This window comes from Pristis pectinata, chromosome 2 (assembly GCF_009764475.1).
Source record: "Pristis pectinata isolate sPriPec2 chromosome 2, sPriPec2.1.pri, whole genome shotgun sequence".
Taxonomy (NCBI): Eukaryota; Metazoa; Chordata; class Chondrichthyes; order Rhinopristiformes; family Pristidae; genus Pristis; species Pristis pectinata.
In genome coordinates, this window is record NC_067406.1 from 85,339,197 (window position 1) to 85,367,038 (window position 27,842).

Here is a 27,842-nt window from a genome sequence, read left to right on the forward strand (position 1 = left end):
TTTGTGCCAACCCTTTAAGACATTACTCTCTTAAGTTCAGGTGATGGGTGCAATAGCTGACATCATTATTCCTGTAGGGGGCTCTCGTAAATCTAATTTGGTTTGTGTCTACAATCTGTGGAGGATGGAGCATAAAAGACAATGGATTATCTACAGAACCCACTCCTCATTCTTGCATCCTCCACGTATGCTGACAACATCCATGCTTGAAGCTTTTGAGTTAAGTGTTAAGTTATTATTTTTCATCAAGGGAAAATAAATTGTAAAATTGAAGTGAAAGCGTTGGATTAATTGCAGAAATTAGGTGCTGGAATGTGCTTTCTGACATGTACAAATAGTTTGGAGCCTGGAAATTCACTTTTAAAACATTCTTTTGTGCAGAGTATTACATTCAGTGCCTTGTAAAATAATCTAGTTAGGATAACTTTGTAAAACCTATATCAAGTGACTGCTTTGCTTTTGGCAGAGCTTAACAATGCTATACAGAACATTAATTTCTATTACATTGAGGGTCAGCTTATGGTTGGTTGTTTAGTAAATAAGATAGTCTCATAATGAGACTATCACAATCAGTCATTTGGACATCAAATTTCAATTTATTTCAGCTTAACAGAAATAAATCGCTCTTTGTCTGCAACTGGACCTTTGTGAGCTTACCTGTTTTATTCTTGTCATAATGCTCAAAAGCACTGATGAGGTCCGATTTGTGGGCAAAAATTTTCTCTCGCAGAGCCCCCAGTGCTGACCTCTCAATTCTGCTCACTCTGGATTTAAAACAAAAGCCTCACCAAATCATGGATCAAAATATGTTTGCACATCAAATAATACAGAAAATAAAAAGCAATATAGAGTAAGTACTGGAAATCTTCAAAGCAGAAACAGCTGCAACTGCTCAGCAGTCAAACAGCATCAGTGAGAAACTTACCATTTCAGGTCAGAACACACAGAAATTGGGAAGCAGAGTGTATTTAGAAGCCCAGTGATAAGGTTGGAATAAAACAATGTAAATGTGGCCTCAAAGACACAAAAAAATTCTGCAGGTGCTGGAATCTGGAGCAATACACAAAAAGTGCTGGAGGAACTCAGCAGGTCAGGCAGCATCCATGGAGGAAAATAAAGAGTCAGCATTTCGGGCTGAAACCCTCAGTCCTGATGAAGGGTCTCGGCCCGAAACATCGACTGTTTATTTCCCTCCATGCATGCTGCCTGACCTGCTGAGTTCCTCCAGCACTTTCTGTGTATTGCTGTAAATATGCACTCTTCTCATTACTACGAGAGGAAGTACAGAAGCCTGAAGGCCCACACTCAATGACTCAAAAACAGCTTCTTCACCTCCGCCATCAGACTTCTTAACAGTCCATGAACACTGCCTCATTATTCATTTTTCTTGCACTATTTATTTATATTTGTAATTTATAGTAATTTTATGTACTGCTGCCACAAAACAACAAATTTCATGTCATATAAGTCAATGATAATAAATTTGATTCTGATTCAATTTTTGCACAGGATTCCCAAATTTCCTGTTACAACTTGAGGATCATTGAGAGCCTTGAAAAAGTAGCCATTTTAGCACCCTCACTTACTATTTAATCTGAAGATCTCAGCCCTTATTACTCTGGTCTACAATTAGATGTACATATTTGACCAGAGCTGCAATACTCTGAGGTGAGTTTATATCGTTTGGTTTGGGTAAGTTCAAGGTACCAAGTTACCCAGAATGCATTGAAATCCTTGGACTACCAATAGAATGATTTTACTTTGGCTTCCTGTAATTTCTGTCTGGCTTTGCAAAATCATCTAATTAGAAATAATTTGATCATTTTACAGTTTCTGAGGACACATGACAAAGGACAAATTTCAAGGGTTATTTTGACAATATAAACAAAAAAATATACACAGCTGCATCACTTTTACATAAAATGTAGACAGTTAATATTCAACTACAGTTTAGGAAGGTAAGTGGCATATTGGCCTGACGACAAGGGGAAATAGAGTATAAGAGAAAGGAAGTCTTGCAGCAAGTCTATAGGGCCTTGCTACCACTACAACTGGAGAACTATCTGTAGCTTTGATATCCAAACCTAAAAGGAAATATGTGCCTTTGAGAGAGTGCAGCATGGATTCACTGTATTGATTCCTGGGATGATAATACTGCCCATTTCATGATATTTAGGAGGAATTGTGTAGCATTGGCCTTTGCACACTGGAACTCAGAACAATGTGAGGGAATCTCGTTAAGACAAAATTCTAAAGGGGCTGGCAGTTTAGATGCTGAGAGACTTTATCTTCTGACTGGAGAACCTGGAATTAGAAGGTGTCTTCTCTGGATAAGTGTTTGTCATTTAGAACTGAGAGGAGCCAACATTTCCCCATTTATAAATCTTTGGAATTCCTTTCCCCAAAGAACTGTGGAGACTCCATTATACTCAAGGCTGAGATTAACAGATTTTGGAGTAATGAGGGAAAAGGGGAAATGGAATCAGGTGGGAAAGTAAACCTTGGAAAATATTAAGATTGTAAAAACAAAGGAGTGGACATACACCTGCTCCACCATTTACTAAGTTCATGACTGGTATTGTTCTCAATGTCCAGTTTTCCACCTGATCACATATCCCTTTTTTTCTCAGTGCCCCAAAATCTGTTGATTTTGGTGGTGGGGGGAGGGTAATTGAGGGAGAGGGAAGGTGTTGAGGAGAACATGTTAGGGATTCAGGAGTTATGGAATTCTGTGATTATAGCAGATATTGATTCAAACAAGAACCAGTTTTCAGTTCTTAATGTAAATTGCAAGCAATAATCAGGTTGAAGTTAAAAGGACAGCTTTGCAAACAAACACCACTGTCTGCAGAGCCCAGGCTGCTGGCCCACAGCAGGGGACTGGCTGCTCAAGAGATGTGGTTTGTAAGGTGAAGTGACCGTGAGACGTTCTCGTCTGCATCGGCCAAACAGAAGACAATGGGGTTATGTTAATTGGCTGACATCAAACCAGGCAACATTGGCTAAGTTATTTCGCACCATTGTGACTGAGTTTAAGGAAGATTGCAGAGAGACTGATATTGTCACTTAGCACATCAAACATGGTCACAGGCATATTTGGTCTATCGATAGTTGGGATACTTGTGTACTCGGAGAGTCAGCCCTCACAGTATTAACTGTGGGTGTCTGGGTTCTCTGTCCTCAGAAGTTTTAGACCATCTGTGTGAATTACTTTGTCCCAGCAAAGGTGTTGGAACATTCAGATGTGTCTCCCATTGTAGATATGTAACTCAAAGGAGGCATTGTCAGACTCAAAATACTGAAGTAAATGATGTCATTGTAGTGATTGAAATTGCACTAAATCACCTGCTGTTACCTTTGATCTTAAGAGTATAAAAATGTGATGCACTTTGAGTTTGGGAGACTCTACCGAGAGGGTCTCCAGGAGAATGTCTGCTTGTCATGATGAATAAAGACTTCTGCATCACCAGCTTCAGTGGCTTAGATCACAATCACAACAAGCATATGGAGAAGATCCTGAGAGGCAGGATTTATGAACATTTGGGGAGGTATAATATGATTAGGAATAGTCAGTATGGCTTTGTCAAGGACAGGTCCTGCCTTACGAGCCTGATTGAATTTTTTGAGGATGTGACTAAACACATTGATGAAGGAAGAGCAGTAGATGTAGTGTATATGGATTTCAGCAAGGCATTTGATAAAGTACCCCAAGCAAGGCTTATTGAGAAAGTAAGGAGGCATGGGATCCAAGGGGACATTGCTTTGTGGATCCAGAACTGGCTTGCTCACAGAAGGCAAAGAGTGGTTGTTGACAGGTCATATTCTGCATGGAGGTCGGTCACCAGTGGTGTGCCTCAGGGATCTGTTCTGGGACCCTTACTCTTTGTGATTTTTATAAATGACCTGGATGAGGAAGTGGAGGGATGGGTTAGTAAATTTGCTGATGACACAAAGGTTGGAGGTGTTGTGGATAGTGTGGAGGGCTGTCAGAGGTTACAGCGGGACATAGATAGGATGCAAAACTGGACTGAGAAGTGGCAGATGGAGTTCAACCCAGATAAGTGTGAAGTGGTTCATTTTGGTAGGTCAAATATGACAGCAGAGTATAGTATTAATGGTAAGACTCTTGGCAGTGTGGAGGATCAGAGGGATCTTGGGGTCCGAGTCCATAGGATGCTCAAAGCAGCTGCACAGGTTGACTCTGTTGTTAAGAAGGCATACGGTGTGTAGTCCTTCATCAATCGTGGAATTGAATTTTGGAACTGAGAGGCAATGTTGCAGCCATATAGGACCCTGGTCAGACCCCACTTGGAGTACTGTGCTCAGTTCTGGTCACCTCACTACAGGAAGGATGTGGAAGCCATAGAAAGGGTGCAGAGGAGATTTACAAGGGTGTTGCCTGGATTGCGGAGCATGCCTAATGAAAACAGGTTGAGTGAACTCGGCCTTTTCTCCTTGGAGCAACAGAGGATGAGGGGTGACCTGATAGAGGTGTATAAGATGATGAGGGGCATTGATCATGTGGATAGTCAGAGGCTTTTACCCAGGGCTGAAATGGTTGTCACAGGAGGACACAGGTTTAAGGTGCTGGGGAGTAGGTACAAAGGAGATGTCAGGGGTAAGTTTTTTTACTCAGAGAGTGGTGAGTGCGTGGAATGTGCTGCCAGCAATGGTGGTGGAGGTGGATACGATAGGGTCTTTTAAGAGACTTTTGGATAGGTACATGGAGCTTAGAAAAATAGAGGGCTATGAGTAAGCCTAATAATTTCTAAGGTAGGGACATGTTCGGCACAGCTTTGTGGGCCAAAGGGCCTGAATTGTGCTGTAGGTTTTCTATGTTCATATTAGGCCCACCCTGCTAATACTAAAAACCCACGTAATGCAGATCTATGAGTGAAAGAGTCACTTGTTTATCAGAAACACAAGAGGCTGCTGGATATGCAAGTTAGATTCTACAATAGAGGATCTTAATTTGCAATTTTCTGGTACAATTGGGAAGACCAAGCTTGCATGCCCTACCTGTTTGTACAAAGTGTTGAGTTGCCAGTATTGACAGTTATAAGAATCTAATTCCCAATTGCTTAACAGCTGTGAGACAGAGCTTCCAAAACACAATGGCGAGAAAGAGAAAAAACACAACCAGTGCCTTCACTCTCGTGATTTTCTTCAATGAATGATGGAAGATAATGGGAAAGTGACCATTCTGCAGTGTGTCTACATTGCACTGCGATGGCAACTTGTCTTGCTATTAGCTGCCTCAGTCTGCCATCACCCCTGCCATCTCCCACCTGAAGTGGAATGTAAGAGAGAGAAGAGCACACAATTCTGTTTCAGCCATTTACTGTTTACCACTTCCTGCCCCCATGATGAAGGTTCACTTTGGTCCAAATGCTATTCTCAGATTATTCTGCTACAACATTGTATGAAAGTTCTTGTCACAATGGTGGATGGCCTCCAGAGAGGTGGAGCTGCAAATCTGTTTGTAATGTATGGTCTGACCTTCATTATGAGGAGGTTACTGTTGGATTTATTGTACACACCTTTGCCTCAAGGTTAGCTTGCGAGTACTTTGATTGACCTGATACTGTACGAAGTGGGGAATGAGGTCAGGCCCAAGCTTCACATAAGCTCCTCTGTTGCTGCCAATTTCATAATAATTCGAAGCAGAAAATATAGTCAAGACCTGCATTGATAACAAAAATAACAATGTAATGAATGAAATTACTGGCTTATAAACAAAGCACGTTCATCATTTAAGAACGCTGGCCAAGCTGTTTCTCAGCTATGCTGGGATTATGCCTGGGTTCCCATCTCACTGGACAATGTGGCATTAGGGAAAATCATCTCGTGTGAGCAACAGGCACTCACTGCCTATAAAATGCCACAAAATGGGGGATTGTTATACTTACTATTAACCTATTAACCAGCACGTGTTTGGAATGTGGGAAACCAGGGCACCCGAGGGAAACCCACGTGGTCACAGGGAGAATGTACAAACTCTTCCAAAGGTCAGGGTTGAGCCTGGGTTACTGGAGCTGTGAGAAAACAGCAGCCACTTGTCATGTCACTCTGCGACACTGGGACCTGCAGTGGTACATTTAGAACAACGCATGCAAAAAAAAATGCATGTGTTCCATTATTTGACAGAATATGTTGGAAACCATTAATTTATTTTATAAAATTACACATAAAACTAATTTTTCATTAATATGCTTGTTCCAGTTTATTTTATGCAGCGTCTCAGTGTCAAGTGCTGTTCCTTGATCATTCTGAACCCGCAAAAGCTCATTACCTGCTGATGTAGTAAGTGGGCAAGTTCAGAACCTGTTAGTTATGAAGTGGTGGGACTGTGGTGATGTAAGTATAACCGGTCTTACTTTGAGATGGGCTGGCAGTGATGTTTCTTTCATTGGGCTAAATGATGTTTATTCATACCTTTTGGTTGTGGCAGTACTCATAACCCTCTTGCTTACACTCATGGGATCTGATCAAGAGCTGCAAATTGTGCTTTCGTAGAATCTTCTCTGTCACATCAGGTCCGAAGTAGCACCCACCTCCTCTGACAGAGTTTGCAATGCAGCCTTCCTGATGCATCGGGTCGCTCCATAAAATGTCCACAATCTCGAGAGGAGAAAGAATGTTTTCAGTCGCTAAATGGGCTGTTAAACCTGTTATATTATTGATGACGCTTTTTATCGATGACATTATTTAGGTTTAAACAATATTTATGTTAAATTATTGATGACCCTTTCTGCGGAAAGCATCTGGCCCGGATGGTGTCCCTGGCCGTGTCCTTAGATCCTGCGTGGATCAGCTGGTGGGGGTATTTACAGACATATTTAACCTCTCCCTGCTTCAATCTAAGGTTCCCACATGTTTTAAGAAGACCAATGTCATCCCAGTACCTAAGAAAAACAAGGTAACGTGCCCTAATGACTACCGACCGGTGGCTCTGACATCCACCACCGTGAAGTGCTTCGAGAGGCTGGTCATGGCACACATTAACTCCAGCCTCTCAGATGACCTCGACCCACTACAATTTGCCTACCGTCGAAACAGGTCTACGGCAGATGCCGTCTCCCTGGTCCTATACTCATCTCTGGAGCATCTGTACAGTAAAGACACCTACATTAGACTATTGTTTATTGACTACAGTTCTGCCTTCAATACTATAATTCCAAGTATACTCATCACTAAACTCTGAGTCCTGGGACTCAACTCCTCCCTTTGCAACTGGATCTTTGACTTCCTGACCAACAGATGGCAATCAGCAAGGTTAGGCAGCAACACCTCTGCCATGATTACTTTCAATTCTGGTGCCCCACAAGGCTGCATCCTCAGCCCTCTACTCTACTCCCTATACACTCATGACTGTGTGGCCAGGTTCTGCTCTAATTCCATCTACAAGTCTGCAGATGACACCACTGTAGTGGGCCGTATCTCAAATAACGATGAGTCAGAGTACAGGAAGGAGATAGAGGACTTAGTAATATGGTGTCATGACAACAACCTTTCCATCAATGTCAGCAAAACAAAAGAGCTAGTCGTTGACTTCAGGAAAGGGGGCGGTGTACATGCACCTGTCTACGTCAACGGTGCTGAGGTCGAGAGGGTTGAGAGCTTCAAGTTCCTAGGAGTGAACATCACCAATAGCCTGTCCTGGTCCAACCACATAGACGCCATGGCCAAGAAAGCTCACCAGCATCTCTACATCCTCAGGAGGCTAAAGAAATTTGACATGTCCCCTTTGACACTCACCAACTTTCATCGACGCACCATCATGGCTTGGTATGGAAACTGCTCTGCCCAGAACCACAAGAAAATGCAGAGAGTTGTGGACACAGCCCAGCGCATCACAGAAACCAACCTCCCTGCCATGGACTCTGTCTACACTTCTCGCTGCCTCAGTAAAGCAGCCAGCATAATTAAAGACCCCACCCACCCCAGACATTCTCTGTTCTCCCCTCTCCCATCAGGCAGAAGATACAAAAACCTGAAGGCACGTACCACCAGGCTCAAGGACGTCTTCTATCCCACAGTTATAAGACTATCAAACGGTTCCCTAGTGCAATAAGATGGACTCTTGACCTCACAATCTACCTCCTTATGACCTTGCACCTTATTGTCTACCTGCACTGCACTTCCCTGTAGCTGTTACACTCTATTCTGCATTCTGTTATTGTCTTACCTTTGTACTACCTCAATGCACTGTGTAATGAACTGATCTGTATGAACGGTATGCAAGACAAGTTTTTCACTGTAGCTCGGTACAAGTGACAATAATAAACCAATTCCAATTAAAATCAGAGTTGGGCCATTTCCCAGGATTGATGACCTAACACTTCTATGGGAGCACCATCAGCACAGGGTCTACAGTGGTTCAAAGAAGTAAGAGCAAGTAGGGATGAACAATACTGACACCGATTCTTTGGGTTGTCTTTAAACAAAACATTAATGCACATAAACAATAACCACAAATCCAGAGAAGCCATTCAGTCCATCATCCGGCCTCGCACAATCCAGGGCCATTTCTACTATCCCTCTTTCCAGCAATGGCTGATCTTGTGAAAACTATCTCAAGAAGTCACATACGTCCACGGGCAGTTTTGCACATTTTTTTCCCAATTTGATCCAATAACTGCTTGGCTTATTACTGTAGAATTGCAGACTGCATTTAAATCTACAGGAACCCAGCAACACCACTGCTTGTAGGTTCCTTTACACCATCCTGACCTGGAAATGTATCGCCAGTCCTTCCTTGTCGCGGGTCTAAATCTGGAGCTCCCTCCCCAGTAGTATGGTGGGAGTAACTTCACCTGAAGGATTGCAATGACTCAAGAAGGTGGCTCACTGCTATCTTCTCAAGGGCAGATATGAATGGACAATAAACGCTGACCTCGCTAGCAAGGTCCACAAAATGTATTTAAAACCAACTTATCAGGCAAATACATATAATTTTGAAAACTACAAATGAATAGTTATTGTTTTTTTCTGATGTTAGGAGTCACTAAAACATCTGTCATTGAACACAACGATTTTAAAGTCAATACAAACAACCTTTGAATGGTATCATTGAAAAACATACACTTTTAGGCTTTATGTTGGAATAGTAAGCATGTCAGCAAGACAAAGCACCTCAACATGCACTAGAAGAGACTATATTGCAAATTCTCCAGCCTGTTTAATGTACTTCCACCATAACCCCAGTTGGAATGTATTTGGAGTTGAGATACATCAAATTACAGCTTAACATCAAGAATTCCAATGGCCATTTTGGGGCCAAAGCATTACAAAGTAAGTTGAATGGTCAAGGTAATTTTCTCCCCTGGTGGAATGGTGGTGGTGCTGGGGACTCTTCCAACCCTTCCTGCACTGACTCAGCAATTGGCCTCATGTTGAGGTGGGGCCCCTCCACAACCCCAACTGATTTGATAGAATTGCCACTGGAGATTTCAGGTGGGAACACACCAGCGTTTACGCCCGAATGTGACCATAATTTTCAGTTCCCCAACCCAACCCACCCCCCCCCCCCCACCACATCTCTAAACATCGCAAGGCCGGTTCAGCTGGAGGAGACTTCTCAACCCCATTTGATTCAATTTTCTGGTATTTGCTTTTTTATTACTCTCAAGCACCTTTTACATAAAGAAATATCATTTCTCTGCTTGGGGGGCGGTACACACACTCCTGTCTAGATCAACGGTACTGAGGTCAAGAGGGTTGAGAGCTTCAAGTTCCTAGCAGTGAACCTCACCAATAGCCTGTTCTGGTCCAACCACGTAGATGCCATAGCCAAGAAAGCTCACCAGTGCCTCTACTTCCTCAGGAGGCTAAAGAAATTTGGCATGTCCCTGTGAACTCTCACCAATTTTTATCAATGCACCATAGAAAGCATCCTATCTGGATGCATCATGGCTTGGTATGGCAACTGCTCTGCCTGGGACTGCAAAAAACTGCAGAGGGTTGTGGACACAGGTCAGCACATCACAGAAACCAGCCTCCCCTCCATGGACTCTGTCTATACCTCTGGCTGCCTCAGTAAAGCAGCCAACATAACCAAAGACCCCACCCACCCTGGACTTTCTCTCTTCTCCCCACTCCTATTGGGCAGAAGATACAAAAGCCTGAAACCACGTTCCACCAGGCTCAAGGACATCTTCTATCCCGCTGTTATAAGACTATTGAACAGTTCCCTAGTATGATAAGATGGACTCTTGATCTCACAATCTATCTCCTTATGACCTTGCACCCTATTGTCTACCTGCACTGCACTTCGTCTGTAGCTGTGACACTTTATGCCGTGTTCTGTATTGTTTTACCTTGTATTACCTCAACGCACTGTGTAATGAATTGATCTGTATGAATGGTATGCAAGACAAGTTTTTCGCTGTACCTCAGTATAAGTGACAATAATGAAGCAATTCCAATACACGTGATACAATTCAATAATTTCCCAATATTATTTTATGACTGAAGTACACTCAGAAGCATTTAATATATTGGAACTTACCTGCCTCCTTTCCTGCTCATCTGAGTCAAGGATTTCACAAGAATCTGAATCTGAATCTGACACACTCAGTGATTTAGGATCTTCATACACGTTGCTGAAGCCCACTTGTCTACGGCATTTTTCTAATTCCTCTTCAACTGAGCGTTGCACTCTTTCGGCGATTTCTTTTTTCTTTACATATATTGTGCTGGAACCCCTCCTCCTTTGATTGTTGTTTGTGTGAGAATGAAAGCTAAAGGTATCAGAAATCAAATTCTTTCTTGGAGTTTGATTGAACTTCTCATGATGCTCACTGTTCCCACCAAAGTATTGCTCCTGATCTGAAACATGCTTGTTCCATTCAATTTTCTTCCTTTCAGATGGCCTCAAGGTTGAAACGTACTGTCAAAGGTGGATGAGTTTGTTGTTAGAGAGAACCATTCTTCTAATCTGTCTGCACGTTACCTATTCATCTGCTTGTTTAGAAGTCTGCATTTGATGTGCCTCACCCAATAATGACAACTTATATTTATAGAATTTAGCAGAAGTGATATCAATAAAAATATTTTGGTCACTGAACCACAAAGTAAGATATTAATGCAGATGACCAAAAACTTAACACCTTAAGATATAGGAGCAGAGTTGGGCCATTTGGCCCATCGAGTCTGCTCTGCCATTCAATCATGGCTGATTTGTTTTCTCAACCTCATTCTCCTGCCTTCTCCCCATTACCTTTAACCCCCTTCCCATTCAAGAACCTGTCAATCTCTGCCTTAAATACACCCGATGACATGGCCTCCACAGCCCTCTGTGGCAAAGAATTCCATTGATTCACCACCCTCTGGCTGAAGAAATTGATAGGTTCTAAGGAATATCTTTGGACGAAGCATTCTGGAGCTTGGATCCAGATCAGCTGAGAACACAGCTGCCAGTGGCAGAGGTATTAAATCTGAGGATGGTTTGGAGGAAAACAAAGATCCAGAAAGTTTGAAGCCTGGAAGAGCTTCTAGGCACATGGAGAAGGGAGGCTTTGTTGATGGACTGAAGCTTTACAGTATATTTAAATAAAAATAATGCTATTTAAAGAAAATAATAAAACTATTCTTTGCAAACTAAATTATGTTTTTTTAAAAATAATTCAGACATTTAGTATTATCTTAATGGTCAGACTGTACCTTGTGTCTGTCAATCTTGCCCAAGAAGTCCAAATCTGTTGTTTCTGAAATACCTCCATGTATAATCAAAACCTTTTCATCTATGACAGTGGCTAATGGCAACCAACTGAACACGCTCTGTAGTAATTTCAATATTCTACTTCCATGCACCTAAAACAAGTATAAAGATTCTCAGCAGGACAGAAAGTATTCAAGTGTCCAAAGATAACTTCACCAATGCTTTGCAGCAAAATCACAGAAATAATTCAAATGTTTACCTGGTATTTTTGCATCACTTCCTTTGTGAAGCCATACCTGAAATAGTGAAATACAGGTATAATTGAATGAATTATGTTTCAAGAAATGAAGGGTGGCTGGCAATATTTGCCCTTGCCATTCCCTATTTTGAACTACCCATTATCTATTTAAAAGTTTTAGTAGCAATTTATAAACTGAATTATGTAATGCTCACCCATACCAATCCAAGCCTCGCTGAATTACATCCGAGTACTATGTGCAGTTTTGGGTACCATAAGAACATAAGAAATAGAAGCAGGAGTAGGCCACTCAGTCTCTCTTTGCCTGCTCTGACATTAGTAACAACATCAAACCTTCCTTTAATCTACCTTACAGTATGTATAAAGTTCCCTCAGTGTAGTTAAGTATCCGAGGTACTTCACTAAACATTACTAAAATAGAATTCGACACGGTGACATGAGGAAATATTAGGCCAGATGACCAACTTCTTGGTCAGAGAGGAAGGCGTTAAGAAAATTCTAAAAGGAAGAGAAGTGTGGAAAAGTTTAGGTAGACCTTTGGCCTCAGCAGCTGAAGGCTAGGAGACAATGTGAGGTGTTTAAAATGAGTGATTGGCAAGAAGCCAGAATTGGAGGAATGGAAAAATTTTGGAGAGTAACAGGGCTGGAAAATATTACAGAGAGGAGAAAGGGACAAGGTCATGTTGAGATTTGAAAACAAGGATGAGTACATTATAACATGTGTGGTATTTAACTGGGAACCATTGAAGGTCAGTGAACACAGGGTTGAAAGAGACTTAGTACAAGTTAGAACACACGCAGTGGTTTTCAGGGTGACCTCAAGTTTGTGAAGGAGAAAGATGTGTGGTTGACTTTGTTGCAGGGCCAGAAGTATTAAGGAAATTGGAGCTGGCTGGAGGTTGTGACAAAACAAACTGCTGGAGGAACTCAGCCGGTCAGGCAGCATCTGTAGAGGGAAATGGACGGTTGACGTTTCGGGTCGAGACCCTTCATCTGTGACTGATTTTTACCCTGTCTCTGAATGGTAGGACTGGCCTTGAAGTGCTGGAGGCCCTACTTTTCCAATATTCCACCCATTACAACAATAACTGAATGTGAGTACAAAGTCTGCTGGAAAAGAACTAAGAAAATCTAGCACCTCTGATGTGACAATGACAGTTCATCTTTTCATTTCCAGTTGTTTATGAGTTTAAGTTATTGACTCCTTGCTGTATAGTCAGTTGCCTTTTGTACCCTATTAAAGTAACTAATATTCATATCTAGTCTTTGACAGGCTATTCCATGATACAGTATGTACAAAGCTCCATTAATGAGCTCAATTCTCTTCTCCTCCAAGGTCCCATATGTATTGTTCCAAAAGCGCCCACTAGATGGTGATCAGGAGATGGAATTCTGGTTGATCCCACATAGCCCAGAGAATCCTGGAGCTCAACTGGTCCCACAGACATTGCAGTCTTACTGCTCTGTAGGATCAACAGATTCATTGAAAACACATTGCAGCAACATTAAAATGAATGGCTTTTGCTGAGTTTGCACCTTAGGTTGACGATATGATCTTCATGGTTTCCTCTATTTAAATAGACTCCTTTTGGGTAGACAAGTAGAAATGCAAACAAGATCAGGAGAATCTCAATAGAATGCTTCCCTCTGTCAACATAGTCTCCATTAAAGACATACACCTTCTCTGGGGATGGAAGCCCATTCTGGTCGAGGGAAAAATATTCAAATTAGTAATGAGAAATGTTATTAATCACATCAACAGTGATAGGTGCAGCAACACACAACCTATTTTTCATACAATTGGGTAATTCCAATGTGGTTAAATGGGTGAAAGTCACAACAATGCTGACTTTCAATTTCTTTAAATTGATAATGGCCTTTTCACAGCACCACCTGCTAACAGTTTCGCTTCCTTTGTCCCCTCTTCAGTGCACTGAAGAAGAATCAGTTGAAAATAAAGCTGACCCCAGGTTCTCTGATCCCTGATCACTGTTATCCCAACTGTGATTGTAAGATCATTGAATGGCTACAACACCATATTGTCTGGAAAGTAAAAGAATGAGAACCAACCTCATGGTCTCATGTAACACTCTGAGGGTCTTGACATGGGAGGTGCTGTGAGGGTGATTCCCCTGTCAGGAAGGTCTGGAACTGGGGTCCAGAGTCCAAGGCTATGGAGTTTTCCATGTAGAACTGAGATGAAGGGGAATTTATCTCAAAGGGTTGTCAACTTTTGGAATACTCTAGCCCAGATAAATGCAGAGGCTCAGTCACTGGGTATATTCAGACTGAGAGAAACAGATTTGTAAGCTATTGGGGAAACAAAGTTTGTGGGAATTTGGACTGAAAAGTGGAGTTGAAGCTGGATATCAGATCAGACCATGACCTTATTGAATGGCGGGGCAAGCTCCAGGGGATGGATGGCTGGGGGATGGATGATAGGGGGATATGGGCCGTGCACGGGAAGATGGGACTAGCTTAGATGGGAATCTTGGTCGGAATGGACCAGTTGGGCTGAAGGGGCAGTTTCCAGCGTAATGCTTTACAGCCCCAGTGACCTGGCTTCAATTCCCGCTGCTGTCTGTAAGGAATTTGTATGTTCTCCCTGTGTCTGCGTGGGTTTCCTCTGGGTGCTCCGGTTTCCTCCCACATTCCAAAGACATATGGGTTAGGAAGTTGTGGGCATGCTATGTCGGCGTCGGAAGCGTGGTGACACTTGCGGGCTGCCCACAGAACACTCTACGCAAAAAGATGCATTTCACTGTGTGTTTCGATGTACATGTGACTGCTAAAGAAATCTCATCTTATCTTATGACTCTATGACTCTCCTCCTTGCTCCTGAGCTCTTGTGCTGCACTCCTTACTGGCCAATTTAAAAGTAACAGATGGAAGTGTGATGCCTCCCAGTGCCTTAGCCGTACTCCAGGCGCTCTCGTCACCTTGGCGACCTCTAACGCTGTTTCTATCGCCATGGCAGAATTGCACAGCTATAATAGGGAAGGTGAAAATGGAAGGGTGCATTCTGAGCTGATCCTTTGCAGACGCCTGACACGTGGATGATGGGGGGGTGAGGGAGCGGGGTGGAGGGTGGTTTCTCACGCAGTGATGTGCAGGCTTGGGGATTGAGCCGTTTGCTGCAGCAACATCAAGGACGGTAGGAGCAAGCAGCCAGGATGTGGCCGGATATGGAGGGCACAAGTGATTGGACTGAAACATAACGTCAGGGCACAAAATACCCAGATGGTCAAGGATGTGCAGCAGTCCCACAGAGACAGAGAGCAGAGTGGCTGGCCAGACGATAGAGTGGGAGTAGATTCAGCGGCCATGGCAGCAGCAGACACGGGGGAGTGTTTGTTGCTCCACTCCAGGTCTAACAGAAAGCACCTCGGGACCAGTTCCACACATGGGCCACAAGCACATAGCAGCAGGTCGCTTAACCCACCTCCGCTGTGGAAACTTGTAGGAGAGTAGGGAGAGGAGGCTCCAGAAAGCAAACCCCCCTCACCAAGGCAGGCAGCAGGGTTTGTTACAGCTACACTTGCCTTCTAATACTTTGATTCTTGTCATTGGCCAAGGTGGCAGAAGGGGAGCCTTGGACTCCTCAGAGACAGCTTCCAACTCGACCTTGTCCTTCAAACAAACCGTGCACTGAGAATTTCCTCACAGCGGCTGCCTGCCAGGAAGAGCACTGACCTGTGTGACTCTGGGTTACTGCTCTCTGGCCATCCGGACATTGATGGAGTGGGGCCTGTACACTTCAAGTGCCTCAGGGCCCAGTTGGCTGTGCGAGTTGTATTAATCACCAGCTGAGTTCTTGGAAATCCTTCCATTCAAAAACATAGAGCTCACTGGCCTCTCATTCTCTCTCTGGAAATGGTGAATGGTATTTTCACCAGTGAACAAGCCCTGGTACCTACTTGACGTGGCCTTGCCTTACACAGTAACTACACTCATTGACCACTTGAGTTCAGGGTCCTTGCATGCCTGTATCATGTTGGTTTGCAATAACTGGAAAGTCAGCACAAAATGTATCTTTGTAGGCAAGTTGTAGATGCATATACAACTCTCCAAATAATGACTGGGGTAACATATCATATTCCTGTCCTTTTGGCCAACAGATAGTGATGGACATGAGAGCAGAAACATGGGCAAGCAAGGTTAAAACTTTAAGTGAGTTGATGGCCAATTAGCAATTGAATGAGTCAGATTAGCAATTGCAGATGGAATTTAATCCCAAGAAGTTCGAGGTGGTGCATTTTGAGAGATCAAATAGGGGTAGAACATATACAGTAAATGGTTGGGCACTGGGGTATGTTGATGAATGGAGAGACCTTCAGAGTCCAAGTCCATAGATCCCTGAAAATGCCAATACAGGTTAATGGGGTGATGAAGAAGGCATATGGCATGCTTACCTTCATAGGTCACAGCACAGAATATAAGAGATGGGACGTTATGTTGCAACTTTACAAAACATTGGTTAGACCGCACTTGGAGGATTATATGGATGTGGTTGCATTGGAGAGAATACAGGGGAGATTCACCAAGGTGCTGCCTGGATTGGTGGACTTTAATTATGGGGTGAGATTGGCTTGTTTTCCCTGGAGTGAAGGATGCTGAGAGGGTGACCTAATAGCAGTATATAAGATTATAAGAGGCATAGATAGGGTAAATAGTCAAAGTATTTTTCTCAAGGTCTGGATGTCAAAAACAAGATCATAGCTTTAAGGTGAGGTGTAGGAGTTTTAAAGGGGATCTGAGGGGTAAGTTTTTTTAAAGAGGGATAGGTTGATATCTGACATGTGCTGTCAGAGGTGGCGGAATCAGATACAATTACCACGTTTAAGAAGCATTTAGACAGACCCTTAAATAGGCATGGCATAGAAGGATAATGCAGACAAATGGGATTAGTGTAAATGGGCAAAAAAGGTCAGCATGGATGTGATGGGCTGAAGGGTCTATTTCTGTGCTGTACAGCTCTATGACTTTATGAGTCATATTTTCAATTGGATTTGTAATAGGACATCACTATATCAATTCAACAGTCCTAATACAAAATCTGTTGGAGTACTTAGTGAGAAGTATACGCCATTTACATTGAGAGAAAAAACACTTGAAAATCCCATTGTAATTTAACCCAGATTAAAAGCAAATAAAATGATTCCCGAGGGATGGTTCTGTAGTTGGGAATTGTATCATCTTTAAATTCTGTTATGATTTAGAGTTTTTGATCCTAAGTATACCTAAAATTGAACAATGAAGAAAATAAATGTTAGAGGAAGGATAGAAGCCATTAAAATAAATTTCAGTATAATAATAGTAATGAATAAGGTCATGCTGGTTTCTAAAACTCGGCATGCAGTAAAGTACATTAGCAATCAGCTTTCAAAAGTCATACCTTGTAGAATATTAAAAATAAATCATCCAATTTTCCATGCAAATCACCTATAAATTCAATAGAAGAAATAGCAATTATTTGATTTTAAACAATATTTCAACAAAAAAAAATACTCAAAGAATATATAATAAAGAAAGAAAAAGTGTGACTACTGGAAATCTAAAACAAGAACAGTCACTGCTGGTATTGCACAACACTCCAGTCAATTATGTTGAGGGGCTTGGATGGGCATAGGAATGAGAGGAAAATAGAGGGATATGGGCATTCTGTAGGTAGGAGGGATTAGCTATGTCGGCACAACATTTTGGACCAAAGGGCCTGTTCTCTGCTGTACTGTTCTATGTTCTATGTTCTATGTTCAATTCCTCTATAGAGAATATACAGGTTAAGAATGTGTGAACCTTCCTGAGCTCTGATGGCAAATTCTTTCCAAACTTCTTTTCCCTTCACAAGTAACTGACCTGATGTGAATTTCCAGCATTACCAAATTTAGAATTGAATGCTCAACAATGGTTATTGGCACAGAGATCATTGCTTTAATTCAAATGACTTCATTGGCGTTGAGCCATTTATCCAATACAGAAATGTAGCATACTTATTATTTTAAAGGTAGTTATATATCTTTCATTTATTGTTTGGTTTTTCCCTAAATTTAAATCTGCAGGGGGAAACAGTCCAGAAGGACACTGAGGTACAATCAACACTGCCAAGCAGAGTTTAGTCCCATGAATGAAGAAGCATCAATACAGACAAATCCAGCCTCAGCTCAAATCCCAGCATTACTTTATGTTGAGCTGGCCATAGTACAGGTGAAGGATACTGGGGAGCAAAATCAGCTTTCCAACCATCAGCTATAAATAAAAGAGAAATGATCTCTGGCTAGAAAGTTGCCTAAATCACCTTTAGACAAGGGCAAATTGGAACTCAGCTGCGCTTGCAACCCACAAAGTGAATAGGCTGCCAGAACTCTCTATCTGGATTCTCCTAAGAGGTACTCCCACATACATGAGCTGAGAGAAATAGCCAGCACATGTGGGACCATAGTTGATCTTGAGTCAATGCCTTCAGTGGATGAGAAAAGAAAATAGCAGGGAACTACTAATATAGCTAAGTAACCTGAAGAATGACCAAATAACTATCATCAACTTCCAAAGTCTATAATTAAAACCTACGTAGGACTTTACAAAGTAGCCTAATAGAAAGGAAAGGCAGAGGTGATGTTCAGGTACAAGGGATCTAGTGTCACCCATTTTGCATATTAGACTAAAGCCTAAGTTAAGTCCTAAGTTACCGAATTGTCAGTGGGGCTCTTCCCAAGACCTAGGCTCCAATGTTATAGAGATTTGATTATCAATGAAATGGCAGCCCAAGGCTCCAGCAAAGGGTGAAGAGTGATGACAGAATTCAATCCTAGCCCAAGTGTACCCACTGAGGGAGAAAGAACCAAAGCAGGAATCAAAGCTCCCTACACCAGAGAGTAGTTCTTCTTTAAACTAATTACAGGAAGAAATGCAGGATTGTGTGGAAAGACCAGAGGTGTGGAAGCAGCTGGGTTGCTCTTTGAAGGAGCTGACACAGTCTCAATGGGCTGAATGGCCTCCCATTGCGACACACTGTTCTACCATCCTAATCTTTTCTAAAATAACAACTACATTAGACTGAGTTACAAGCAATAAACAAAACATGAAATAGCTCATCAATTGTGCCACTTATGTTATCAGCCAAGGCCTTCAATGCCTTTCAATCACTCCAGCTGAATTATTACTCTACATACAAATCTGATTTGACAAATAATTGATGAGAGGTCATAAATTCTATAATCTTCCTTAGAGTTGTGTGGTGGATATCACTGCTTACCACAAATAGTAATCTCTTTACTGTAGCAGGTAGAGATCTGGTTGATATTTGGCAAATGCTCCAGATGTTTCCTGGTTTCACTCAAAAGTTGCAATACATAGCGAGCATGAAGTCGCTGCTGGGAGAAATATCGGTGATTTAGAAATTGCAGGAATGCCTACTAAGCCATTAGAAGAATGAACCATTGTAAAGGATTCATGATCTAAAGGCACAGGAGCCTTCCTCAAGTCCTTATTAACTAATTAAGTATATTCTGTCACTTCAGGATTCTTTCAGCAGGATTACTGGCATCTATCTTTGTGACCTTAGAAGAGTCTTCATGACAAAAGGCATTTGGAAGGCACACACGCGCGCACGCACACACACACACGCGCGCGCGCGCACGCACGCAAGCACACACACACACACACACACACACACACACAAACACTATTTTAAACTGCTTCTGATAGTGGGGCCCATTTTAACTTTTGGCAATGGTGTAAAACGGTTGATACTGAATTATTACCCATTACACATGTCAATGATACTAGAATTTTTTGAAAACTGATTTTGATGTTATGAACACTTACTTGTTTTTCTTTGAAGGCTTCCAGTAACTCAGTGACATGAGCAGGTGTCAGAGGGAAACAGAGCTGGGGTCCAATGTAAGAGTCTGAAACCTCGATGGTATCGTAGGCAGACTGATTATCCTTACATGTCTCATCTGTCTGAGTAATAATGTGGGAAATAAAATCTTCTGCAGGGAAGATGGTAAAAGATAATATTTGCCTACCATGATGCAAGTACAATACATCATGTTCTAACTTCACACATCAGTAGGCCTTAATTTGCTCCATAGCTCTGACTTCAAAACAGAAATAATTACAAAACTCTTTACCTTATAACTTGCTTTTGAGGTTAGTGACTTCTAAATAAATATTATGAATTTCTGATTCAGGGGTTCTTTTTTTAAACCCCTGAGTCACACATCCTTTGTTCTTTAAAATAAATACATTACTTGATACCACTTTGGCAAGTTAGTTTAAATTACTTGAGGGATGCATCTGTGTCTTAATTCACTGATGAAAACTATTTTTGCTGCTATCACTGTTGCTGTATTGACAATGAAAATTCTTGGAAGAACCCAGCCTAACACTGCCATCTTGCTTCTTGAGCTTTGCTTATATTTACCCTGCATTTACCCTATCCAAACATGGATAACCACAGACAGAATTGGTGCAATTGGATCTGGAATAAGGTCCACTCTCCTGTTCAGTCCCCATGTCTCTGGATCCCTTCAGTGCCTGCAAGTCTATTGTTGCTGGCCTTGAACATTCTCTGGGACTGAGCAACTACAGACCTCTGAGTTAGAGAACTCTAAAGATTTACAAGCCTCAGGTGAAGAGAATGCTCTGCACCTCAGTTGTAAATGGCCAGCCACTTACTTTGAGACCGTGACCCCTGCAGACTAGACTCACCAGCTAGATGCAAGAGGAGCAACCTTTCTACAGTTACCCTGCTGTGCCTCTAAGAATTTTATATCAATTCAGAGAAAAAAAGCATTAAAAATAATTGCTATAAATACAAAGTTTAATTCCACAGTTACTGAGATACCTTATACTTTCCATCCACTTCAGGCTCTCAGATCACAGCTGTATTCTTCACCTGAGGCAACAAGGATGGCAAAATGCTCAGGAATGACTCCCCACCCCAACACCCCAAACAAATATCAGAATGATCCCACTGGCATTTCTGCCACTGGTCCTACTGGGAGAGCTCACTGGCTCACAAAACCAGTGGCAGGTCCATTGACCATGAACTTTGCCTCAAGATTTCCAATATTGGTAATTATTTCCAACTGCACTGAGCTGTGCAGACCAGCCACAGGTGCTGGGCAAAGAAGGCCAGGGCCAGTCCTTCCTGCATTGTTATCAGCATTTTCCTGCAATATGATTGGAGTGGATTCACCCCTCAGCTAACTGTTCCATTACCTCTCTATATACAGCTGTGTGTGTGCCATCCCAGAGCACTGTCACAATCCCTTAACAGAGGATATAAGCACTGAGTGAATTGGTGAATTTGCAACATTAGTGAAATGGCTGCCTCTTTTATCTTTCTCCTCAAGTTTATCCCAATGACCAAGCAAAGTAAAAACAAAGAGTTGTGAAGTGAGCTTCTGACCTGCACTCATCACCCTCTGAGCCTGGGCCTAGTAAAAATATGCTTTCTCATGAATCCATGGTTGACACATGCTGGTTGCATGAGGTTAAATTCATGCTACTTTTGTCCTCATGGAGTTTCCCAGATGAGGCTTTTGCATTGAAGCTGTTGGCTGTGCTTTACTTTTGAAATTGCAACACTGATGTTAGCGATTCAGCCTGCAGTCCTTAGGCTGTCACTCTGGGCTTACCCAGCTTGCTGGGAGAATGAAAGCTTCAGACATTGGCTGTTCTACAAGTCTGTCAGCGGAATGAGGGGCCCACATTTAGGAGTTTGAACAGGCTCACGCACTCTAGTTTCCTTGAATCCAAAGTAAAATGCTGCCACTTAAAAAAATACAGCATGCAATTCATCTCCCCAAATCAACAAGGAAATCAATGAGGTTCCCAGGGCATTGACTACACTTCAGTTAGTCTAATAAACCTGAAGCAAATTCATATGGAGCCAATAGTTTAAGAGAGCAGGCTGGTTTATTTTGAAACCCTGGATTTTATTTTCTCGGTGTTGAATGATATTTTCTATTAAGAAATTCCCATCAGAGATCTTAACAGCAGACTTAGTGAAACCCCAGAACTGGAGAAAAATTAGTCCAGATTTTATGGTTAGTTACCACCTCTGTGAGAGTTATCGGGTTTAAGCCGTCTGACTATTTTAACCAGCTAACACTTTCAAAGCCTACTTTCATGGAGTCCTCAAGGTGACGGTGCAGAAATACGTATCACATACAGATAATCTGCTGCACATCTGTGAATAGCTACGGAATAATAGACAGAATTAATACGGGCTCACCAAGATACTGAATTACACGTTCACCAGCCAAGTCAGTAAGCTCCCTAATAATTATGTTTGGAAATTCATCTCCATTTAACACTACCATGTTTTATTTTGCATTTTTCTTCATTGTTAGCTCACTTCCTGGTTTGGTATTATCTGCAGATTTTGAGACTGCCTACTTCATGTCAAAATCATTGAAAGAAATTATGACTAACAATGATTCCAATGCTGATCCTTCCTCCGGTCTGAGTAATTACCCATTCCGCTATTCTCTGCTTACTATATTTTGCCAATCTGCTAATGGTTCTGCTAACTGTTCCTTTGTCACATTGTCACTGGATGAAATGGGACAGAAAATATTTCCGATTTCAGTTCCACTTTCATTCTCCACCCTGCAAGTGCCACTGCAGGAAGATGTTTGATGGCAAGTTGATCTAACCAACAGCAGTTTTAAATAAACTTACACTCATTGACACAAGCTGGCGTAAAATGATCCATCAAACAGCTGAAGAAGTTATGGAGCTGCAAAACAGAACAAAAAACAAAATCACTGCGGTTGGAAATGGAGCTACGAATGAGAACAGCAGATTCAGTTGTAAAATAAGAATCTATTAAATGTGGCCAGATGGACCCAAGTGTATAGCATTTAAAAATAGCTAGCCTTATCTAAGTCAGTTCAATAAGTGACCACTATTGACCATTAATAACTTCCACTATTTACTTTATCTTTTCATTAACCTTTTAGTTAGGGGGGGGCCCAGAACAGTGCTTTCCAATGCAAGTTATTGACCTTAAGTTCAGTGCGTATGTGTCTCACATTGCTACTTCCAATAAGCTCCCAACTGGTCCTGAAATACCTTCATGGCCACATGGATACAGTTAGTTGCTCCCCACACTGCTAGCAAGCCATCCATCGTTGTGTACCCCAGGGTTCTCTTGTGCAGGCAGTTTTCAATAATTAGGAGGGAGATGTACAGATTGAATCAGTGCATACATCACCTGCTTGATGCATGTACAGACTGGCAACTGTGAGATGTGCGTAAGGGTCCCCGATAAGCCTGGAATGACCCCAGAAGCAGAAGTAGTCCATGTACTCAAGTCTCCTCATCCTTACCTTGATCTGGTCCTGCTCCCCAGCATATTCAATGGATTGAAAAATGGTCCAGGTGCACCGCCTGCGAACCTCCATCCGGGCTACATACTGGCGGTACCACCTCTGGATGAGAATGGCTGCCTTGATGGCTGGGAAGAGCAACAAACACAAACACAGTAAAAGCAGTGAAAAAAGTGCACAGTGGCTGGTTGGATCCTCCTCATTCTGCTGATGTGGTAGCGGTGAAAGGGGACTTTGCCCGAATGTGTATATCTCCGCTCTGCACCAGGACTCATTTACCATGTGGGTGTAAACACCAGCAACAGGATCCCCACAAGTAAAAGGGTGGCACAGAGACAAATTGCCTTTTCAGACCTCCCTGCCAGCCACAGTTCACTCACATGCATAAGAGCCAGTGCAAATCCCGGTTCCTGAAGTGCTAGTGCCAACAACTCTCCTAATTTTCCAGTGTAAGGACATCTGCAACATGATCTGCCCTTCCAGCTGTAGACAGGGCGTTGTTTAAAGGACCATGTTATGGCAGGGAGGCAAAACTGACTAAAAAAAAACTCAGAAGGCATTCCAATTAATTTCAGTTGTTTTTTAGTTGAAGGTACAGTGATTAAGAAATTGCAAAAAGGAAATTAAGGGAGTGGTGGAGGGGTGTGTCTGTGTGCAAGGGATGGAGCAGCCAGCCCCCAGCCCCTGTAGGTTGGCAACTGGGGTTGAGGGAGCGACGCACAGGCTGGCTGTGAGGCAGGTTGCCCCCTCTGCTATTTCACACAGCTGTTCCCCGATGTCAGCGCTTCAACATTCCCACAGAGAATGTAAACAAGGTCTACCCCAGCTGACCATTCTGATCAAAGGCCATCAAACCGAAAGGTCCTCTGCTTTTTCTGCAGAAGTTTAGAATGTTTATTTCAGGTTTGCAGCATCTTCAGTTCTTTGCTTTTCTGTGACCATTACCGACCCTGTGGGTGCCATCGCAGTTTTCATGCAGTTGCAGTCGTTTTGTAGCAGGCAGCACAACATCCATCAGAAATAAGCTCTTCAGGTAAGCTGTGACATGCACAAATAGACTTCCACTCATCTACAGTATGTTCAGCAGTTGTACTTGAACTCATGTGTTTCACTTCAATCTATATTTCAGTACCAGGTAATTGTCATTTCCTTTTTTTACGAAAGTCTACATGCTCCATCCAATGGTCAGGGAGACCCTAGACATGACTGCAAAGGAGGTTTTGGCAGCTTGTTCCTAAGCTCTGGCATGTGTTGCATTTGCTCGCTAATGATTCAAGATTACTGTATAAACTTGGCCGGTAAACAAATTTTTCAGCAATGACCTCAGTTAAATTACCCTGCTCATGTGATGACTTATTCCTATGGCTGTGGAAGGGTTTCAACTCCCTGTCTGTGAGTACATTGTACACTGTGTTGTCTGCAAGTTCAGATGTAGTTACCGGGAAATCCCCATTGACAGCATTTAATATGCTGGTGTTCTGCTTCGAGCTCCAGTACACAGCTGAAACTTTCTCTTGGTCGGTCCCTCAGGACTGAGGAAGACTTGCTTTCACTCTAGTTTTGTGGGTTCTGACTTGTCTGAGGGGTAGGTTGCAGCTGATGAGGGCTGAGTGCGTAGTTTGTGAGGTGGTGTGCTTCTTCCGCCACTAGTGCAGGATTTCTGTGTGCTCTCGATGCATGGACTTAGTGTTCTCAATACCTTCCCAAATGTCCTGCTCCACTTTGAGCAGTTAGGGGCCAAGGTTTCCCAGGAGTCAGTGGAGATGTTGCACTCTTTCAACGAGGCTTTGAACACATCCTTGAATCTTTTACTTTGTCCATCTAGTAATCTCTCCCTCTTACAGAGTTTGGAAGAGAGTGTCTATTTTGGGAATCTGGTCAGAAATTTCCCAGATTCAGGTTTTCCCAGGGCGAAAATGGCTAACACAAGGGGGCATAATTTTAAGGTGATTGGAGGAAGGTATGGGGGGGATGTCAGGGGTAAGTTTTTTACACAGAGAGTGGTGGGTGCGTGGAACGCACTGCCGGCAGAGGTGGTGGAGGCAGATACATTAGGGGCATTTAAGAGGTTCTTAGATAGCCACATGAATGATAGAAAAAATGGAGGGTTATGTGGGAGGGAAGGGTTAGATAGATCTTGGAACAGGATAAAATGTCAGCACAACATCGTGGACCGAAGGGCCTGTACTGTGATGTTCTGTTTTATGTTCTATGAATGTGAATGATGTGGCCTGCCCAACAGAGCTGCCTGAATGTAATTAGGGTCTCAAAGTTGGGGAAGATGGCCTCACAGAGGGTACTGTCATTGGATCACGTCACATACCAGTAAATCTGGAGGTTTTTATGGTAACTTTTCAAAGTCTTGAGATGTCTGCTGGAGGTAGTCCAGGTCTCAGAAAAATAGAGGAGGGCAGGGATCACTACTGCCCAGTGGACCATGAGTTTTGTACCAGGTCTGAGGTCTTGATCTTCAAACACCCTTTTCCTCAATTGTCCAAAAGCTATGCTAACCCATTGAAAGTGATGTTATGTCAGAGGGATAAGCACAAGACCTCATGGCAATGTCCCTGGTCCAGACACTGGCACTGGTTAGATTTTATCATCATCCAAGCAAGATGTTCCAAAGATGTACTCATTACCTGCACCATGACAACTGCTAGACTGACCACCGCCTAATCCGCACTATTATCTCAATCAATGTGGCCCCAAAACATTAGCATCGACGGAACTGTTGCTGCTCTCAGTGTTGAAGCTCTGGAGGAGCCCACAAAGGCAGCTCTTCTCATTCTGCACCTCACAGACAACCCATCAACTCCAAGCCTACAGGGGCTACAGAGTATCCACAACATATGGGCTGCCCTGAAGCCCACCATAATTGGCACCTATGAAGAGACTCTTGGCTCCTCTACAAAAAAGAACCAGGACTGATTTGATGAAAATGAACAGAAGATCGAGGAGCTAATTAATTGCTAGCTTGATTGAATAGTCAGACTGTGACAGAAGAATTCCCCACATTTGTATTCTTGATGCTACTGTAATAGGTATCACTAATTTGGGATTTACTACCATTAGTAGTGTGTTATGATCTGTAACCAGGGTAAAGGATCTGATTGCAAAACCCCATGGAATTTCTTGATTCCAAACACAATTCTAAGTGTGCCCCTCTTGATTTGTGCATAGAGAGTGAAAGAAGCAGAAGCAATGGGTTTCTCTAGCTCATCGTCCATCATGTGCCTTCTCACTGCACTCACACCATATTTTTATGCATCATATCCCAACTGCACCTTGCAGGTGATATTATAATGAACAGGGATAGCTTCACTTGCTCAACTTGCCTTGGATATATTACATGCACTTTGTTACTCTTTGCTTTACATCTTTCCCACCCTTTTTTTCCAAAGTTTGCACTGTCAGAAGGCCGTTACAAAGAGACATTTGGAAATTGGTGAAAAAAAGAACCAATTTTAAAAAAAGTTTGAAAGATAATGCATTTATCTAAAAACAGGAGAAATATCAGTAAGATAATTAAAAGCAAACATACTGTGAAACAAAGGAAAGAAACCTGCCTTTTAAATGAAGGTCAGTGACCCCATTCAAATGAATGAGGCTGTACTGAGCGCGCCAGCCTTGGGTGGTACAAGACTGAGGTTCCAGATGTGCTTGGTATGCCAGTCTTGACTGGTGTAATGCTGGGCTTCCAGGCGTGCTAGATACGTCATCCTCGGCTAGTGTAGAGCTGGGGTTCCGGATGTGGTGGGTTGAGCCTTCAGCTCAGCAAGTTATGGAATGCACCTGAGTCCAATGCTGATCAGCGTTGGAGCAAGGAGCCAAATGCACTCTAACCCCCAGCACATTCCCAACCTCCCTGCTGCCATGAATAACTGCAAAATTCCAGAGCATGCAGCCGCACAGTGCAGCCAGTAGGCAGTTCTCAAATGCATTAAAGAAAAATACATAGACACCAGAGGGTAGATTTTTTTTGTAAGGCAGAACATTTAATCCATTTAAATGTTGCATTGTGAGGCTTCTGAGTATCTGTGACACTGTTACATTGTTGCAAAGTAGGCATAACCCATTAATTTCCTGTCCAATAGAATCACATTTTGACTGCACACATTGATGAGGAGAGACAGCATGCTTGTGCATTTAAACGCACTACACATCACATTTACCAAAGTGAGTTAACTGACTTTCCCTGCAGATCTGGGTGTGCACAGACTGCAGAGAGGACTTGGTGCACCATCAGGAGATTTCACCTGTCCTGCACACTCTGTTGTTCCTTTCCTGCTTTTAAATGCCCACTCAGAGGCTTCCATTGAGAAACCCAGTTGGTTTCAGTCATGGCAAATGGACAAAAAAACAAGGATAAATGCTCGTGACAGCTTTTTTGTCAACAAGCATTTTTCTTCTGAAAGTCTACCTTAGAAATCAATGAACACAGTGGATTGGTATCCAGTAAGAAAGTCATAGGGGATTCCAGCCCTTTTTTATGCATCCTGATGATATTCTTGCCTACCTCAAATGAGAATTTCAATAACCCAGCCCTGGTTCCAATCTAAACTATGCAGAGGTCAAGTAG

General features: G+C 42.6%; 1 protein-coding gene across 3 annotated transcripts in view; it reads right to left on the minus strand.

The window, feature by feature from the left end:
- Window positions 1-27,842, minus strand: part of LOC127581742 (serine/threonine-protein phosphatase with EF-hands 2-like) — a 40,031-nt gene that overhangs the window by 4,026 nt on the left and 8,163 nt on the right. The window contains exons 4-15 of one of the 3 annotated variants that reach the window (XM_052036432.1): window positions 23,264-23,391; window positions 22,614-22,671; window positions 19,746-19,879; window positions 19,174-19,288; window positions 17,317-17,363; window positions 13,458-13,624; window positions 11,922-11,958; window positions 11,665-11,814; window positions 10,511-10,891; window positions 6,436-6,621; window positions 5,541-5,683; window positions 658-764 (exon numbers count right to left, since the gene is read on the minus strand). In XM_052036432.1, the coding sequence (XP_051892392.1) occupies window positions 658-764; window positions 5,541-5,683; window positions 6,436-6,621; window positions 10,511-10,891; window positions 11,665-11,814; window positions 11,922-11,958; window positions 13,458-13,624; window positions 17,317-17,363; window positions 19,174-19,288; window positions 19,746-19,879; window positions 22,614-22,671; window positions 23,264-23,391 (1,653 nt within the window). Of the gene's footprint in view, window positions 1-657; window positions 765-5,540; window positions 5,684-6,435; window positions 6,622-10,510; window positions 10,892-11,664; window positions 11,815-11,921; window positions 11,959-13,457; window positions 13,625-17,316; window positions 17,364-19,173; window positions 19,292-19,745; window positions 19,884-22,613; window positions 22,672-23,263; window positions 23,392-27,842 lie in introns of all 3 variants that reach the window. The other 2 variants (XM_052036424.1, XM_052036440.1) reach the window with 2 other exon arrangements.